At 47.9% G+C, this 18,078-nt stretch overlaps 2 protein-coding genes across 3 annotated transcripts; one reads left to right on the forward strand and one right to left on the reverse strand.

Annotated features, from left to right (window-relative positions):
• Positions 1–89: 89 nt before the first annotated feature.
• On the reverse strand, positions 90–4,783 carry POFUT1 (protein O-fucosyltransferase 1). The gene is made up of 7 exons (XM_072349756.1): positions 4,562–4,783; positions 4,360–4,481; positions 4,089–4,271; positions 3,388–3,500; positions 2,580–2,772; positions 2,069–2,311; positions 90–1,480 (listed from the first exon to the last, which is right to left on the reverse strand). The coding sequence occupies exons 1-7, from the start codon at positions 4,659–4,661 to the stop codon at positions 1,292–1,294; spliced, it is 1,143 nt and encodes a 380-aa protein (XP_072205857.1). The 5' UTR covers positions 4,662–4,783; the 3' UTR covers positions 90–1,291.
• PLAGL2 (PLAG1 like zinc finger 2) lies at positions 4,755–16,903 on the forward strand. 2 transcript variants are annotated; one of them, XM_072349754.1, is made up of 4 exons: positions 4,755–4,844; positions 7,066–7,175; positions 8,543–8,937; positions 9,851–16,903. In XM_072349754.1, exons 3-4 carry the CDS (start codon positions 8,675–8,677, stop codon positions 11,070–11,072), a joined length of 1,485 nt encoding a protein of 494 aa, XP_072205855.1. In that variant the 5' UTR covers positions 4,755–4,844; positions 7,066–7,175; positions 8,543–8,674; the 3' UTR covers positions 11,073–16,903. The 2 variants fall into 2 exon arrangements, with proteins under 2 accessions (XP_072205855.1, XP_072205856.1); XM_072349755.1 differs by lacking the exons at positions 4,755–4,844; positions 7,066–7,175 and having other exon boundaries at positions 8,704–8,768; positions 9,851–11,218.
• Positions 16,904–18,078: the final 1,175 nt, after the last annotated feature.

An 18,078-nucleotide genomic window follows, 5' to 3' on the forward strand; every position in this document is an offset into this window, starting at 1 on the left:
GCAACGCGCGTCTCGCCCCGCCGGCACCGCCATGAAGGTCCCTCTGCCACAGCTCCGAGAACCCCGGAGAAAGGAAGGTCAGTGCCATTAAGTGAATACAAAACCGTGATTTTATTATCATTACAAAAATAACACATTTGTTACAAAACCAGCACCTCAGTGTCCCTGCAGCACTCGGGGCCTATCTCCTCTCAGCCCGGGCTCTCCTTCGAGCCCAGCAGCACAGAGGCACAACCAGGAGAGCCGGCAGACACGGAGCTAAAGCCCAGCCCTGGGAGCTGCAGAGCACCAGCCAAAGGACGGGGTTAGGAAACACGTTGGCCGAATGGGTTTCCTTGTACCGCCCACATGTTCTTCTTGTTGCTGTTTGTTCCCAGTTAGTTGTGCTGGGAAACGAGCCCTACAGCCAGGAATTGTGCTGTCAGAGGGACTATCTGCACCAAGTACAAAAAGAAGAACTAAAAATGAACCCCCCCAAAGCATTAACAAAGAACCTGGGATGATTTACACCGCCCCACAGGATGGCTACTGCAGAGGTTCTGACCTAAAAGCAGTTATGCTTCTATCACATACCTCCACTATTTACCAACAGCTACAAAGCCCTACGTCTCCAACCTCTGCCTGGCTGGGAGAGGTTTCCATCTGTGCCCAGTAAAAGGACAACTGCCACACGTAAACACAGCACCACCGGACTGCTCCAGCATCACTGAGATCACTGCGCCCCACTAATGCTCCTCACAGCACTGCTGGAGGTGGGTACTGCATCTCTTAACAGGGAATGGAAAAAGAGGTAGTGAGGTGATGTGGGTCCAGTAAAGAAGCGGAACTCAATAAAACACAGACCTTATAATTTCCAGTCCTAAGCTTCATCCTGCACTCCTATTCAGGGATCACAATATTCCTGAATATACCTTGCACTTTAGAAGAAACTTATGGTCAGTTTTGGACAATAAGAAGCTTAATGACATTTCCAGATAAAATTAATAATGGGAAAAAAAAAAAGAAATTTGAGCAGCTTCATAATCGTTGGCAACCCTCCCCCCCCAAAAAAGAGGATGGAGAGCTATATAAACTACACCATAAAAACTACATACAGTTTACAGTTTCCCATAAACTACTTGGCTTCAAATTTCTTTTTCTGTCTGGTATCACAGAAGTGAAGTCAGACAGAAGAGTGATGGTACAGAGTATCCAAGGGCTGGAAACATGCCTTGCATACAGTGGTCAACACCAGCAGGGTCCCTCACCAGGCTCAGAGCCCTGAGAACCATCGAGCCTGTTCCTCTTTTGGTCAGAACTCATCCCGTAACCTTGGTGGGTGGTCCATGCCAAAAAATGAAGAGGGTTTTCCATGTACATCACGCTCTCTTTTTACAAACGCAGTGAATGAAGAGACACAGTTCCCAATGAAGTGATCAGATTGGCCAAGAATATATAAGTCAATCTGAGCCACCTCTGGCTGCAAGCTGACAACTTTGATCTGTGGAGAAAAAGAAGGAAAGTAACTGAGTCTAGACATTCATTATTACTGCCCAAATGTCTTAGCATTATAGTAGAAATAGGAATATACAATACAAAAAGAGTGGATTCTGCCTTAAGTTGCCCTATAATTCACCCATGAGCAGACAAAGGTCAAATCATTTTTAGAAAGGTCACTTAGAAATAAACACTGCTCATCACATCTTGCATTCCTCCCTTATAATCTACAGAATTAAAATGGAGTCCAGAAAGTCTGAAGACAGGCTGAGGTTCTTAGAGTGGCAAGTTATCAGTGTTCATTTTAGCACAATGTTCTAAATGCTTCAGGACACTTTTCCCATCAGTCTCTGAAAGAAAAACCAGCACACCAACCTCTGCTCAATCTTTCCACTCACTCACTAGGCAGTTTGAATTGTATTTCAACAACAGGTTATTTTGATACCTTAGTGTATCTGTTGAAATTAAACCCTATTTCCCTGGAGATCTCTTACACAACTGTGCCTGCTGTCTGTGGGAGCAACATACCAGAATCTGAGGGCAGTTTTTTTTTACTCAAGCACTTTTGCTGGACCGTCTCTGGAAGACTTACCTTTCCTTGGAAGAACTGCTGTATTTCCTTTGTGTAGGGCTCAGAATCAGTAGCAACATAAACAGATTTGGCTTCTGTCTTTTTCACCCAGACCTTGAGAGCACGCTTAATCTCTTTGAGGTCTGGCAGGCACATGTCCATGGTAAGGGGCACAGCAGTACTGCGGTCATAGCCCACACACTGAGGTGAAGCCATGAAGTGAGATCCAGCTGTCCCATCCTTTAACATGTTACAAGCATTTTTCTGTTGAAAGAAAATATGTTTGAATGAAAACAGCATAAGAGAACACTACTAAGTGTCTCATCACTGCCAGCAGCATTACAATCTGTCTGAAGGAGGAATCCCAGCAGCATTTCCAGCACTCAAACACTGTGAGCTGCTGAATGTAGATACAATCAGGCTTCAGAAGTGCAGTTCCTATTCCAAGTTTTTTTTCTGCTGAATGTTAGTCATCAGCACCCACAGCAAAATGTCATGGGTTACAGCAACAAGCCTTACAGAGGAACCATACCCAATCAGAGCCAATCCTCAGGTGAATTCCTACATAGGGCCTAACCAGCAGAGAATGAATATAGGCTTCTCCTTTCTTCACCATTTCATCGGACCACACCATGTACTTATGGAGGGGCCGGTGCTCCTCTAAGACTGGAAACTGGGCTGGAGCTCCAGGTAAAGCAAGTACAGGGTGCTCAGATGGTGGAAACCTAAGGGGAAACAGACAGGAATACAAGAATATAGCAATTCTGCATGCGTAATTATGCACAAAGAGTACCATAAATTTTTGAAGGTCAGAATGGAAACTGTGAACACCCTGAGATACACATTATCTCTTATACCAAATTTACACAAGATGAATCCTCATTGTTTTGCTACAGGAACAGAACACTGACATAAAACTCCAACACCACCTTTTACATTATACCTGGTAACAAATGAAATAGTGCTACGTGACAGACAAAAGGACAGCAATGAGTTATTACCCAGCTTATGTCTTCACCCCAGGCTAGAGCAATTATGTCACCCAAACATCCTGCTAGGACTAAAGTCACTCATGACTCTATAAACACAAAGCAAGCAGCAAAACAGTCCACGATCAGCACAGCTCAGAAATCTATCAGCCCAAAAGAGTTCATATTTAATGCCCACAGGAAGAGCCTGCTCAGTGAACAATTCATGAAAAGAAAGGATGCATGTTTTTATTATATTGCTACATAATCACTTCAATCTCTTCCCCAGATTACGATGGCTCTACAAAGCGACTAGAAGAACTGTTTTCCTGAGTTATTCTAAAAGACCCCACTTCTCCAGCTTCATGCTACCTTTGAATCCAATGGTCCCTGTATGCAGAACTGAATGAGATCCCCTTGAAGAGCTCAGACTTATCAAAATCCACTTTGAACTGATCCCAGAATGGACCAAACGGGTTTCCATCCTGCAAAGGAGAGAGAAGCGTTTGCTCAGTACGTGCACAGGGCAAAAAGACAGATCTAACAAGATCCTGGGCTGCAAAGTTAAAGAATTCCTCTGTTAGTGGAAGAACACAAAGTGATATAGCAGCCTGTGTGCCCATATTGGCTGCACAGGAGGAAGGTGAAACACTGAATAAGGTTAACAGAGAAGTAAGGCAAAAGTAATTGAAAAGAAAAAGAATACCACTGTTCACAAACTTGCTTTTAAAGAGCCAGCTCTACAACTTATAGTTGAACAACTATACCACGCATGGGAACAGGCAAGGACCAGAAAAGAAGCTTTTTTTTGTTCTAAATTTGTTCTCCTTACAGTCACAACCAACTCTGAAGCACCATATCTCACACTTACAGCCTTCATGAACCCCATGCGGTTTGCTGACAAAGAAAGGCAGGAAGGTGCAACTAAGCACACATGAAAGGAATGCACACAGAGTGATTTGGGACCGACAGCTCCCAGCTTTGCAAATGAATGGCAACCAGCAGGAGGCAGCTGCTCCGTTTGGAAGGCCTGCAAGATCCAGGCAGGCTATGGGGGCGCAGAAGGAGCTCACCTTCATGGGACAGGTGCTTTTGTCAGCACTCCTCTGTGCCGCAGCCTCAAAGCAATACGCCACTCTCCTGCCGGGAGGCCAGTGCTGCGGTGCCAGCTGCTCCATGAACTGCTCCAAGCTGAGCACACGGTGGTACTGCCGGATGGGCTCCAGCTTGAAGTACTCCTCATAAGGAACGTGCAGCTGCGGGGCAGGGACAGGTTCACTCGGGGACCCCGGGATCCCCCACCCCCCCCCTCTCCCTGCCTCCAGCTCCCCACTCCCGGCTCACATTGGTGTAGGGCGGGCGGTGGTGCCGGTACTCGATCCAGGGCGGCACGGCCAGGGTGCGGTTGAGGGCTCGGGCGAAGGCCAGGGCGCCCAGGAAGTGCTCGGCCTGGTTCCCGAAGCGGCCTGCGGGAAGGGGGGAAGAGCAGGCCTCAGCCTCCGCCGGGACCTCGGCACCGGGCCCAGCGGCGGCGGGAGGGCCTCACCCATGCAAGGGCAGTACAGCAGGTAGCCGGCTGTATCCCAGCTGCCCGCCGCCACCGTTACCGTCGCAAGGAGGAACGCGGCGCCGGACGGCACGGCCATGGCGGCGGCGGGATGCTGCCCCGTCCCGGCATGCCCCGCGCGCCCCGTCCCGGCCGCTCTAGTCGGAAGCAGCCGCCATCGGGACGGAAGTGGGGTCCGTGACGTCACTCCCACAATGCCCCGCACAATGGGGCCGCCGCGGCCTGGGCCGGAGCCGCGCCTGGCGGGACCCGGGGGAACGGGGTGAGTGTGGGCAGCGGAACCGGCTCGAGGGCGGCGTCAGGGCGGCTCTCTCCCCTCCGCGGCCTTGTTTCTCCTTAGAGAAAGGGGCGTGGGCGGGTAGCGGGGGGTCTTAGGCCCGGCCCTCCTCCCGCCCTCCCGTCAGCGCTGCGCCATGGAAACGGGGAGGGGGCGGCACGCGGGGCCTTCAGTAGGGCGGGGGGTGCTCGGGGGGTCCGGCCGCTCCGCTGTTTGCCGGCTGCTGCCGCTCGTTCTTTCGGAGCTGTATGAGTGGAAGGAGCGATCTGGGGGATAAGTCGCCCCGGAGCCATTTTGCGTGTGGGGTTCCCCGCGGGTCGGAATTGGTTCGTCCTTTAGATTCCCTCTATGCGCTGTCAGTGGGGAGAGCGGCGGGGATTCGGGGGGTGAAACGGCCCGCGGGGAGGGTTCAGGAGGGAAAAACACCCTGTGTGGCCAAAGGGGGCACTGAGCGGTGCTTCAGGTATTAGAGAGTCATAGAACCGTTTGATTTGAAAGGGAGCCTTGTATACGTGCAAGGGGAACGTCCAAAGTGCAGCCGGGGTCAGGCAGAGAGGTGAGGCTGAGGTTGGAGCTTGAGTTATGCTTACAGATCGTGGAGCAACCAGAGTTGTTTACTGCAAGGAAATAGGGGTTGGCATGGGGGATCCCAGTGCTATTTGTATTGGATGTGTGGCTGTAAGAGGGGCAGAGCAGCTCTGCGTGTGTGAGGCGTGAGAAAGTGATTTTCACACCTTCCTGCAAAGCTGGTACTGAAAGACTGCAACCAGGTCAACAATACCGACGTGAGAACCAAGTTGGAAAACAACAGAGGATACACAAAAGTCATTCCGACAGCGTGAGGTCTGGCAGTAGCACTTTGCGACCGGGGCTAGAGCAGAACTTGATTAGAATGCTATAATGGGGCTGGGGGTGGCTTTGTTTCGGTATGAGGAGCAATGCTGCAGTGTTGTGGTCACTGTATTGTGGGGGAAGGATGGAGCCTGTGCCCCTGTGCCTGGCAGGTGCCACCTCTGCCAGGAGCTGCTCTGAGCTGTAGCTCCAGGCTGACACTGAGCTTCCATCAGGATTGTAGTTCTCTGTTGTCTTTCTGGTGCCTTCTACTTGAGCAAGCCCTCTAGAAAAGAGAAACCACAGCTACCCAATATGGGATTCCTCAGGCATGGCTGTTGTCCTGGCCTCCCTACTTCTGCCGGTCTGCTGCAGTGGGACTGACACAGCTCAGCTGGTGGTTTGATCCAGGCTCCTCTTAGTTTTTCCTATTATTTTGCACAGGTTCCACTCCTGTGCCACTGAAAGGCTGTCCAGGTGCAGAAGCTGTGCAGCAGCGCTATATGGCTCAACCACCGAGGTGTAACTAGTGGAAAAAACTGTCAAAGCAGGCAAAGGATTTTATGCCAGGGACTTTCTTAAATTTACACAAAGCTGACGCAGGTAGTAATGAAACATGTCATGTGAGCTGACAGCCAGTGGGAGTCCAGTCCTCAGGTGGACGTCTTTCTTTGAACTTGACAACTTCTCAACCTCTGTACAATGGAAACATAGGAAAGATTCACCTGGTGATGGCAGTTCTCTGTACTCATCCTATCTGAGTATTCAGGAGCTGCATAAGCTACAAGTAACTTGTATGGACTGGAGTAGAATTTTCTTACGATAAAAAGTTTTTTCAGTGCTGGTACAGATGCTGCGGTCTCAAAGATACTCAGAACAAGTGGAGGTGAAGTGTTTCTGCTCTGTGGTGACTGTTTCCCTAGTGGATACAGTATTAGAATCAACCTCGAGCACCTTGGAAACACGCTTTGAATACAAAGTGGTTTTTTAGCCAAGCATGAGCTACATTGTTAACCTTCAGAAGATCTGTGTCACTATGTTTCTGCTGTTACTATTAGATGAACCAAGTTGCTATGGAGTTCACTGATATTGTGGGAGCCCCTCATTTTGTTCTGTTTTTCTTATTCTGCAGCTGTCAGTGTCTTATGGCATGCCTTTAGAATTGGAATCAGAAACAAACTCAAATAGGTGGAGTCATTTTGCCTTGCTGAAACCTCACTATTCAAAAGACAGGTTAATGAAATTTTACAGTAATCAATTTCAGAGATTATCGTGTCTTAACTCGCGTCTATTCGGGTTTCTGCTCTGAGAGCAATAAATAGCTCATGTGCCTTACTATTAAAGACAACACTTTTCAACTTTTGTCTTCATTCAGGTAGCTCTGAAACCAGCACAGATGGCTGAGCTTGTTCAGAGGGAAAGAAGTAAATACCTGAAGAAAATGACTGAGGCTCTTGGAATGTGTGTGCAGCTCTGACACAGGAGGTAGAAAGCATTTCTCTTTTCCAGCACCCATCCCATAAAAGGTGAAATATTTGTAGTCTCAGACACCTATGAAGCAAGACCACCCTGAAACACAGGATTTGTGCAGCTTGAAGGGTAGGAACAGCTGTCATATCACACTGGCTTATATCAAAATAATACCTCAGCAATTCCTGCCCCCCCCCCTTTTTCTTTTTATTGTGCTCTGCCTGTGTAGGTTCAGCTTGCACAAAGCTGAATTCCATTCTTAACAGACATTTCCAAACCTCATGCTTAGTGACACATTGTCTTAGAGTCATCCCGTTTCCCGGTGTTTTCCACCCCGTGGGAGACACTCATGGTGTTGTGATTGATTGTGTAGCTACCGTTATTGTTATTTCAGCTATTTATAACGTTCACTGGTGTACTTTCTTAGTGGGGGTTGGTTAGTTCCCTCACAGTTGCACATCCTGCCCACAACTGGCACTCATGCTGATGTACGGGCAGGAAGTTCCTCCCTCTGAAGCAATCATGGAGTAAGAAAGAGCTTGAGGGTTTGATGCTATTTTAAGAAGAGTTTCTTAGGCAGCTAAATTCAGTGAAAGAGATCTTTTCTGAGGTTTTTATTCCAGCTAACTGCTTACTGGTATAGGTGCTGGTAGAACCTTACAGAAATGCAGTGCTCTAACTTAGAAGACAAACACAGCTGAAGAACAACAGAGAGGGTAATTCAGTGAGGGAAAATTTACCCTCCGATAGAAAACAGAAAGCACAATGACTAATAGCACTCTCAGAAGTTGCATTTTCTGTCTTCCTGAAAAAGGTGTGATGTTGGCTGGTAGTAGCAAGTTTTCTTCCACAGCCTGGTTAACCCATGTGTGGTAGTGCAGGTTGGTTTGCTTGGAGATGGTCTCACTAGTGCAACAGGCTAGTAGGATGAAAAACAATAAATACATACCTTGGGTCCTTGGGGAAGTTTTAGAAAGGAATTCCATGTGAGCAGAGGTCAAGAGGAAGGGAGAACAGACTACAAAGAACATAGAAAAAGATGAGAAGAAATCCACAAAAGATCTGGGAAAGGTGGGGGTATTTAGAGGCACAGGGAGACACCCGCTTATTTCAGGACAAAACGCATATAGCAAGTAACACTGGCTGTTAGTAGTTGCATAAACATTATTCATAGAAGCTTAAGGTGATTTTATTCAGGGAAGTGAAATAGGGGTTAAGGGGGAAAAGAACCACATGCATTCTGGAGATGGGAGTTTCCCAAGTCTGTGAACGTGCAGCATGAGCGTCTTCACGTGTTTATGGTGCTTGTTGAATGCTCACCTGTGTCTGTGTGCTCAGGTGGAAGATGCAGAGCCTTAATACCAACTCTTCTGTGATTCCAGATGATGACATTTTGCTGTTAAAGCAGTTTGGTCACTGAGGGTTCCAACGGAAACTGCACCCAGACAACATCACAGGGAGACATCTGCAGGCTCAAGTTATGCTTGACATGGCCACGTCGTACTAGGCCTGCCATGACGGCATTTTTTCCCAGTGTTCCCAACTGGATTCAAGATGCAAAGCAGGAGGAGGATGAGACAGGCTGGAAATTAGTTCCCAGGCCAAGAGGTGAAGAGACTGAAAGTCAGGGAAAATGCCAATGTGAAATATCAGAGACCTCCTTCACTAATGTGGACAAGCTGAGAACTCACACACTTTCTCATACTGAGCAGAGACCGTACAACTGCCCCCAGCTGCACTGTGGCAAAGCCTTTGCTTCTAAGTACAAGTTGTATAGGTAGGTAACTGCTGAGTGCCTCTGCAGAACAGTGCTCCTCTACCAGAAGAGAGGGGAAAACCCCTCCATCATGTTTTTTTGATTGAATTTCTGAGAAGGTGGAGGAGGGGAAATGCCCTTGTTACCTTGCAAAGCAGCTGAGTCCCAGACATTACCATACTTGGCATCTCTTCAGGCACCTTGCAGAGAACTTCAGATAATAGTTTATCCTGAGCTCGAGATGTTTTCTCTTTTACTAAGGAGGAATTTGAGGCAGAAAGTGAAGTTCACGGATTAAAAACCAAAATGATAATTAAAAATTGCGTTCACATTTGTTAAGCCCTACCTTTGTAACTTTAATCACAGAAATATTTCTGTGGCACTATTGCTCCAGCATGAAGAAGTAGAGCTCCCGTTTATGCACTGAAATATTAGATAGAACAATTAAAGTTCCACTAGGAACTTGAAGATTAGATGAACCACAGTGTCAGACAGTGTAAGATACTAAGATAAAAATCTGCCCATATTAGCTGTCAACAGACAGCGACACAGTCTGATGCTTCCTGATGAAATGAAACCATCTCATCAGCAAACAAGCACTTCTTGTCATAAATTTTCGTTGTCATTTCCCCCTTTGATAGCCTCAACATAAAGAACAGGAACTGAGTAGGCAACTGAAGTGTTTGTCTGCAGAGTTGATGCCTTCTAGGGAGGACAGGTACTGCTGGGACAGCCTCATTAACTGGTGCTTGAAATGCTGCCTTTCTGTGCCTACTGCCCAGGCTGCCAGTTCTGCATCGGTTAGTAGAGTTGAAACGCCAGCTGGGATTTTTATGGCATAAAGCATAGAACATGTGGAACACTTTGAAAAAGTAGCACGTGTTCTCTTAGGGGTTGGACACTAGTCTAAACTTTCCCGCTTTTCTCCCAAAAGGCATATGGCCACTCACTCTGCTCAGAAGCCTCATCAGTGTATGTACTGTGAGAAGATGTTCCACCGGAAAGATCATCTTCGCAACCACCTGCAGACCCACGATCCCAACAAGGAGGCCCTCCACTGTCCTGAGTGTGGCAAGAACTACAACACAAAGCTCGGCTTCAGGCGACATCTGGCCATGCACGCTGCCGCCAGCGGCGATCTCAGCTGCAAGGTGTGCCTCCAGACGTTTGAAAGTACCCAAGTCCTGCTGGAGCACCTCAAAGCTCATTCTAGGCGAGCTTCTGGTGGAGCAAAGGAAAAGAAGCATCCGTGTGACCACTGCGACAGACGCTTCTACACCCGGAAGGATGTGCGGAGACACTTGGTAGTGCACACAGGGCGGAAGGACTTCCTGTGCCAGTACTGTGCTCAGAGGTTTGGGCGGAAGGATCATCTGACCAGGCACATGAAGAAAAGCCACTCCCAGGAACTGCTGAAGATTAAGACAGAACCAGTTGACATGCTGGGTCTTCTAAGCTGCAGCTCATCTGTAGCGGTAAAAGAAGAGCTGAGTCCCGTCCTGTGTATGGCATCCAGAGACATGATAGGTGGTAAGAGCTTCCCTGGCATGTTGCCTGTGGGCATGTACAGTACGCATCTCCAAACCATGCCAAGCTCAGGGATGCCCCATTCTTTGGTTCCCAATTCTCTTCCAATGGGAATGAGTTATCCTCTGGAATCGTCTTCTCCTATCTCTTCCCCACCGCAACCTCCTCCAAAGTATCAGCTTGGATCTACCTCATATTTGCCTGAGAAACTACCCAAAGTAGAGGTGGACAGCTTTTTGTCAGACTTCCCTGGCAGCCTGTCTCTCTCGTCTGGTGAGCCTCAGTCCTCTTCGCCTCAGCCACCCCCTCTGGATGAGGCTTTGCTTTCCAAGAGCCCTGCTAACCTTTCAGAGGCTCTCTGTGCTGCTAACATGGACTTTTCTCATCTTCTTGGCTTCCTCCCCCTAAATCTTCCTCCTTGCAATCCGCCTGTATCTTCAGGGGGATTGGTCATGGGCTACTCACAGGGGGAGACACAGCCACTGCTTTCCACTTTGCAACATCAACCTCAAGAATCTCCTGGAACCGGGGCCTCACTGAACTTTGGGCCCCTTCACTCGCTGCCCCCCGTCTTCACCTCAAGCTTGAGCACAACCACGCTGCCACGTTTCCACCAGGCATTCCAATAAGCTGAACATAGCACTGGAGAACAGCTCTTTCAGTCACCCTTCTGTGGAGAGCCTTAAAAACGCACAACTCTTACTTCCCTTTGGGGTCTGAAAGCTTTGCAAAGCTGATTCAGACAGGAGGTTTCTGATCTCTGGCAGGAGCACTTGTAAGACTTGAACAGCAGAAATTTCCATGCCAGTCTCAGTCCTGTACAGCGAAAAGTTTTCATCAAATAGACTGGATATATTTTATCTAATTTTTAAATCTGTGAATCAGGAGCCACACTTAGCACTGACCTTCCCTGAGATCCTGGATCTATGTTCCTCTTTGGGAAGGGACTGTCCCTGAGAAGGAGTGGAGACTCTTTCATCTCGGGCTAAACGTTTGAAGAGTCCAGTTTCCATTTCATGTTATCACACTGCTATTCTGGCAAAGCAGCTAATACCTTCACATGGAGAAGGAGAAGTCAGGATACCCACTCTGTATGAAGCCAGCGGGGAAGAAGCTGTCCTTCCCCACTACCTCTCATCCTCTCACCCAACGCAGCTTACTCCACCGAATACAGATGACTCCACATCAGTGTTAAACAAAAGACCGTTTACATACAGAGTTCAGACAGGTCACCTCATTCTTCTTGGCGGAGCCTTTAGGTTAAAGTCAATACAGTGAACATTGTTTACACAACACAGTCCTGTTTCCACCGTTACAAAAATAGGAGACACCAGAATACACTGGCCTTATATCTGGTGTAGCTAGAACACTGTTTACATGATGAAGTCAGGTTGCACTGATTTCTCTTCACTTATCACATTTTTCCCCCATGGGGAAATACATTGCTTTTTGGACCACTTCAGCCTCTGCCACTGTAGGCAGCAGCTTCCTGCATATTTTCTCTGACTATCCACGTGTCAAGGGGATGGAGCAGCTTGCAGAACTTAGCTTATGTTTGTGGTGTACGTATAGAGCCCTTTTAAATATCTCCTACAGGCAAACAGATTGTACGTCTATTTTGGAAACCAAAGCATGAGAAAAGGCTGGGCTACGAGGTAGGGGCCAGCAGCTCCAAGTCTTGTCCTACCGGGCAGGGAAGAGAACAAGCTTCAAGCCCCTAGGTTTGCTTTGTTTTTATGAACCACAACCATTCAGCGAGGTCAGTACCTTTTGGCTTACTCATGAAGCAGTCTCAAGAGATGCATGTTTGTTTTTTCTCAACCTGTCCTAGGGTGAAGACATCCAGGAATTGGGAGGAAAATTTGGTCCCAGCTTCATTTACACACATCACTGTATTTGAAGCACTTTTCCCAACACTAAGTTCTAACAAATGCTGAGGGCTTAGGCCTGTAGTCACTCTTTCACTTAGAATTTGGTCCCACTGGCCATTTTGTTCTCTGCTTAAGCCTTGCCTCCAGAAATCGAGTCTTGTTTCCTCCACTCCCAGTCCTACCCTCCCAAATCCTTCCCTACCTACTAAGCCGGAGGGCTGTGCAGCCAAGCATCAGCAAGCCTCTGGGTGTCATTCGTTTAGCATCTGTATAGTCCCCTGCTCTCACTTTCCTGGGCACCGGCATTGAAGGATGTAACACATGGATGTCATTCTCGCTGGATGTTAGTACTTGTTTCTGGTTACAGACACATGGATCTTCATACCTCAGTATGCAGGAACCACTGTAGGCCAATATCAGCCAGGAAATCTGTCAGTATGGTTCTCTATAAATCTAGGAAATGCAAAATCTACCTCTACTCTATTAGCTCTTTCAGTAAAGCCACATACCGTCCTTGCTCACCTCCCCAGAGCACCCATTTCAGTCAATGCACGTTACCTTTTGCTGAGCCACCGATCCCACAGCCTGCCTGTGCTTACGGGCTTGTCCCCTTCCATTTTACTGAAGAATTTTATTTTTATTTTTAAATTTAGTTTAGCAATTCTTCCCAGAATGACTTTGTAGTGATCCATTGATTCTCCAGAACATAGATCAGTTGTTTTAGGTTAGCCAGCAGTGCTGCAAATAATACTTCTGTATCAAAATGTAATATAAGATTTATTTACCTCGGCAATATCCTGTGGCAATGATCCCCTTGGGTTTAATGCAGTCCTTCCCTTTCTCCTCTGTAAAACGTTGCCTTTCCAAGTTCGATGAGTGCCTTCTTGTTCTCTATCACAGAAAAGGTAAACAGGGCATCGCAGCAGTCTTCTGTTTGCCGTCACTGAATACCTCAGCCCCATCTTCTATTGCTTTTCTGCTTTTCTCCTTGCAAATTAAAGAGTTCCACGGTGTTCCCAACAATATGCAAGCCTTAACCCTGTCTTCAGTTTTAAGAGAAATAAATGGTCAGAACGCATCACTTACAGCAAGGACTGTCAGATTTATGCAATGCCATTGCACACCTCCTTTCCTTACTGGCTTTCTTGCTTTCTGCCTGCATTGTACTCCGAACAGATGTCATCACTGGAATTCCTTTAGCAGCTGTAGTGGAGCTCAGAGCCAGGCATCTTCCTCCTACCAGTAGTCTGTCAAAGAATAAATGGAACTCGTTTCACTATTAGTTGCACGTGTGGTTTGCTTTGCACAGCTCCTCCAGCAAGTGGACTTGCAATAACACTTGTGAGTTAAATCAAACCTGACAGCAGCAAAGGGAGCACTTTTGCAGACAGCATGCTCAAGGTGATAGCAAGTGTTTGTACTGGAAGCTGGATTCAGTTTCTGTTCCACAGCAGAGCCTAGCACTTGTAAGGAGTTTGTCAGCCATTCTGAAATAACAGGCTGCTTCCATTTGGAATGCTAAGCACACAGACATGATTTCCTGAAGCGAATCAGTGGGCAACTTATAATTGATCTGTAAGAAAACAACTTCAAGCTTCTAAAATACGCCGCTTTGGAATCTAAACTCACTGGGAAGTGTCCACTGAGCTACCAGAAAAGTCAGCAAACATCAGCTCAGACAAACTGGTGCTGTCTGTAGATAGGATGCAATGCCGAGCGCTGCAGCACAGCCTGCAGAATTGTTCTGTGTATGCACAGAGATCTGTGCGTGAGGGAACAGCATTCGTTATGCTACTGGGGCTGGATATCACTGCAAGTCAGCTGGGACAAACAGATGGAGCCACCTTGGGAGGGACAAAGTACTTTGATGGAAGAGTTTTTGAAGCAGTAATTTCAAAGAGGCTAAATGAATGCAGGAGACAGCAAGCTCGGCTGAGCTTTTACACTGAGGTGTGACAGCAAAGCTCTTTATTGCAGGCACATCTGTATTAGGGAGGTGTCATCAGACTGAGCCCAAGGGAAGCAACTACAGTGAATAATTGAGCAGAAAGGCTTAGAAATGCTTGAAAGTGTGGCTAACTTGAAGGTTCAAGACTGTGCAGATAGCCAATATATAGAGCACAAGTCCAGGAAAGGACAGGACACAACCTAAACAACAGTTGTTGATCAGAATCTCCCTAAAGTATCAATAAGATGAGGGTGTAACATCCCACTAAAACAAAGATGCCTTTTGCTCATGCCAGGTGAGCCCCATCCACAGCAGCACTGGGTTAACTCACCTTGCTTACATTTCTGGAGCTGTGTGAGAGTCCCAAGAGCTTTTCCCTATGGAATTACAGCTTGCTCAGAACCCATTTGTATGAAGGAACAAACACATCAACTTGCAGTTGTTTCCAGTGAGTTTCACTTGACAGAATACCCACATTTGTTGTTCTGATGGATCCCGCTCAGCTGGCTCCCATCAGTGCCTGCTCTTGAGCCCTGCTGTTGAAAATGTCACTTGGATGGGAATCCCTCCTTCCCTTCTGGCAGATTGATGATCTCAGCTCTTTGTTCCTTAATTCCTTCCTTGCTGACAAGTGAATAGCAGCTGCTATGGGAGATTTCTTGCAGTTCACTGAAAATAAATAAAAAAACATCCCCATTCCCTTTCAGTGACATTGCTTCGCCTTTGCTTGTCTGAAGAGAATCACCCCACAGAGGCAGTTTCTGCTTCTTACAGTTCAGATATTTAAGAAGAAATCTTCAAAGACGCCCTCCCCGTCACCGCTACCTTCTGGCTTCTCTCTCATCAGTTACTCAGGCTCACTCGATTCTATTCTCCCTTGGGTGCCTATTTCTCAGTCAATTACTTGAGCCCATTAAGATGCTCTGCCACTACAAAAGGCAAAGTGCACGAACCCAGGCAGAACAGCTCAAACAGAACCACTCCATTAAAACTTTCCAGGCTTCCATCTTTACCCAGAACGTGCTGCTTTCTGTCACACTCAGCTCATCTGTACTTCTCCCTCACCTGCCACGTGCTTCCCTCACAGCAGCAGACAAGCAGGCTGCTTTGGAGCCCTTCCACATACCTCAAGCATTCTGGACCTTCAGGTGTGAAGTCTTCTCCCAGCAGACTGCCGTTCCCACACTGAGCGCTCACCAAATGCTTCAGAAGCAGCTCAAACAGAATTCTTCTCGGGTCTGGTTTTCTGATGTCCGTAACAGATCACAGTTCTGCAAATCTGCACCTGAGGTTTAGCTTTGATTTCCTATTGGAAGCATGATTTGCTCCTTACGTGCACAGGTAGTTTGCATGCTCTGCACTGTGTGCTCGTGGCTGAAGCCAGGTCTTCCCCAGTCCTTCCCACTGGTGCTCAAATCCAGCATGCACACCCAGTGACACAGGGGTACCTTCTGAGTACAGGGGGGTCACTGTGACAAGGCACTGCAAAAGAAAGTAATGTGGAATTCGGACTATTAGATATGTCAGCTCTTCATTTTAGTTAGGGAAACAGTAAGAAAACATCTTGTTAACACGCACCCCACTTTAACTGTTACCTTCCCCTTCATTCTCCACCATCTGCTTCACATATTCCGTCATTCTTTGCAACTACTATGCAAGTAGACAACCAGGTCTGATGGTGAATGTACCAAGACAACAAAAACCTAATGGACAGGGAGAGCTCAGCACAAGCCCAGGTCAACAGGCCTACAGCCCATCCCTGTGTGACCAGAGCTGCTGCTCCTTGGCACCCCCTGCTCCGGGCTGGTGCACAATGCAGTACTGGTGGAAGCCAGTCCTGAGCTCACGCCTCCTCCTCACCCTCCTGAGTGCCTGAGCCTTGGCTTTTTTTCGTGCTAGGGGTCCCTAATATCTAGCAACTATTTTTAGGAAGTTTGTTTTGTAATATTTGTACTGGTATTGTACTTGAATGAGGATATTCAACAACAACAAAAAGTAAGAGATCTCTGCCCTCGAGGTGGTCGCAGAGGAAACCTGTGGAAGCTGTGAAGATCCCCCCACTGGGAAGCGGTCGTGCTTCAAAAGCGCTGCAGAACCACAAGGAGAATCCCAGCACCAGGGAGGATCGCCATGGCTGGGATTACCTGCAGCCCAAGTTCTGCTCATCAGAGGCTCAGCAGACGGAGGGCAGAGCACGATCTGCAGCTCACCAACACAATCTGCAGCTCACCAACGTCCCACTCTGAGGGAAGAGCCTGGGATTCCAGCTTCTGGCAGCTGAAGGCAGGGCTGCCCCATCAGCCACTGTGCTGCAGTTCCTCTTTGGTGCTGCAGAGCTCTCCCCACCGCTGTCCAAGCCAGAAGCTTCCCATGGGTACAGCCTGATGATTTTCTATAAAGAAACTTACTAGCACTTTTATACACAGCGAATGACCTCTTTTAATGGAGTATTTTGAGGGGCTATAAACAAGGGGTTTTTTTAATGGTAAAGAACTAAATCAAAATGAAGTGCCATTAGGAAACGTACAGGTCAGAATTGAAATCAGCGCTTTCATCGCATTGCAAAATGAAGTTCAAATGGAAAGCTTTGTTTGTTTTCTTTCAATAAGGAAGTTGTTTATTAAAAGCATTTGGATCATGCAGCTCGGGTACTGTCATGGATGGGGATTGGGTTGGTCTGGTGCGTTAAGGCAAGGCAGAGATCCAGTTTCCTACACAAACATACAGGCTTTGACATTTCTTTCAGTCACAGAATGAGACCCAATGAAGGACGCAGCGCCCTGCCTGCACAGCCAGTGCCATCTCTAAGGAGAAAGCCATTCGTTACACAGTGCTGGTCCCTTGGCTCCACAACAACTACCAGCCCACATGGAAGCATCACAAAGCACCCAGACATGCTCAGCTCCTCAGGATGGTGCTGAACCAGAACCAAACTTACAGCTCAAGCCAGGAGCAGCTGGTAGTAGGATCTGGGGTGGTGCTTTGCCAAAGGGGAGCAGGATGCTGCCCTCAGGAATTGCTTCTCAGGATAAGGTGTAAAAGCCAACAGTTGTTTTCAATGCCCGGACACTTACCTGGGTCTGATCTCATCCCTATCACAGATGGGTGAGATGTGCCCATTCCCCCTCAGCACTCCCCTCCCTTGCTAACACTGCACACAATGGAGAGAGCTAGCACTGCTTCTGCATCCTGCTCCGAAGCACAAGCAGCAGGCTGAGCAGATTGTCCTGGTGGTGGAGCTGCAGCCTCCCTTTGCCCTTTGAGAATTGACTTAGGTTACTTTTTGGGTTTTGCTTTGAAAAATGCAAGTATTTCCCATGCTGATCTTAGCAGCTGATCAGCATCAGACATTCAGCAGCCACTGATGCCAGCAACCCCATAACCCACTGCTCACATGCATCACTGTTGGGTGCAACGCCCTACAGCGATCTCACTGCCCCCACCTTCACTGCCACCTTTGGAGGAAACTTGCTGCTCTTTTCCCACAGCAAAAACAGACAAGAAGAGGTAAAGACATCGAGCTGAAAACAGCAAAGCCCACCTTCCAGCAGCACCCACACACCTCCACAGCGTAAGCAGAGGCAGCTCCCTGCCTGCTGCCCTACAGCGCCTTTGCAGGCACAGTGCTCTCACCATCAGCTGCACAAGTTGCACCGACACGAGTGAATGGAGCTGCAAACCATCTGACAATGCAGCACATGGCAGCTGTACCACAAGGAACGAGTCAGAATACCTTGGCCAATGGCAGCTTCAGGGCAACGTGCAGGATGCGCGGTGCTGGGAGGAACCTTGCTGCTCCATTAGGTTCTGGAGGAA

Source organism: Excalfactoria chinensis, chromosome 15 (assembly GCF_039878825.1).
Source record: "Excalfactoria chinensis isolate bCotChi1 chromosome 15, bCotChi1.hap2, whole genome shotgun sequence".
Taxonomy (NCBI): Eukaryota; Metazoa; Chordata; class Aves; order Galliformes; family Phasianidae; genus Excalfactoria; species Excalfactoria chinensis.

Coding starts and splice junctions, on each gene's coding strand:
- POFUT1 (XM_072349756.1), bottom strand. CDS start 4,661: ATGGCCGTGCCGTCCGGCGCCGCGTTCCTCCTTGCGACGGTAACGGTG. Junction 2,312..2,579: donor TGAGGATTGGCTCTGATTGG/GTATGGTTCCTC, acceptor TTCTTTCAACAG/AAAAATGCTTGTAACATGTT. Junction 1,481..2,068: donor AGCAGTTCTTCCAAGGAAAG/GTAAGTCTTCCA, acceptor TTTTCTCCACAG/ATCAAAGTTGTCAGCTTGCA.
- PLAGL2 (XM_072349754.1), top strand. CDS start 8,675: ATGACGGCATTTTTTCCCAGTGTTCCCAACTGGATTCAAGATGCAAAG. Junction 8,938..9,850: donor TCTAAGTACAAGTTGTATAG/GTAGGTAACTGC, acceptor TTCTCCCAAAAG/GCATATGGCCACTCACTCTG.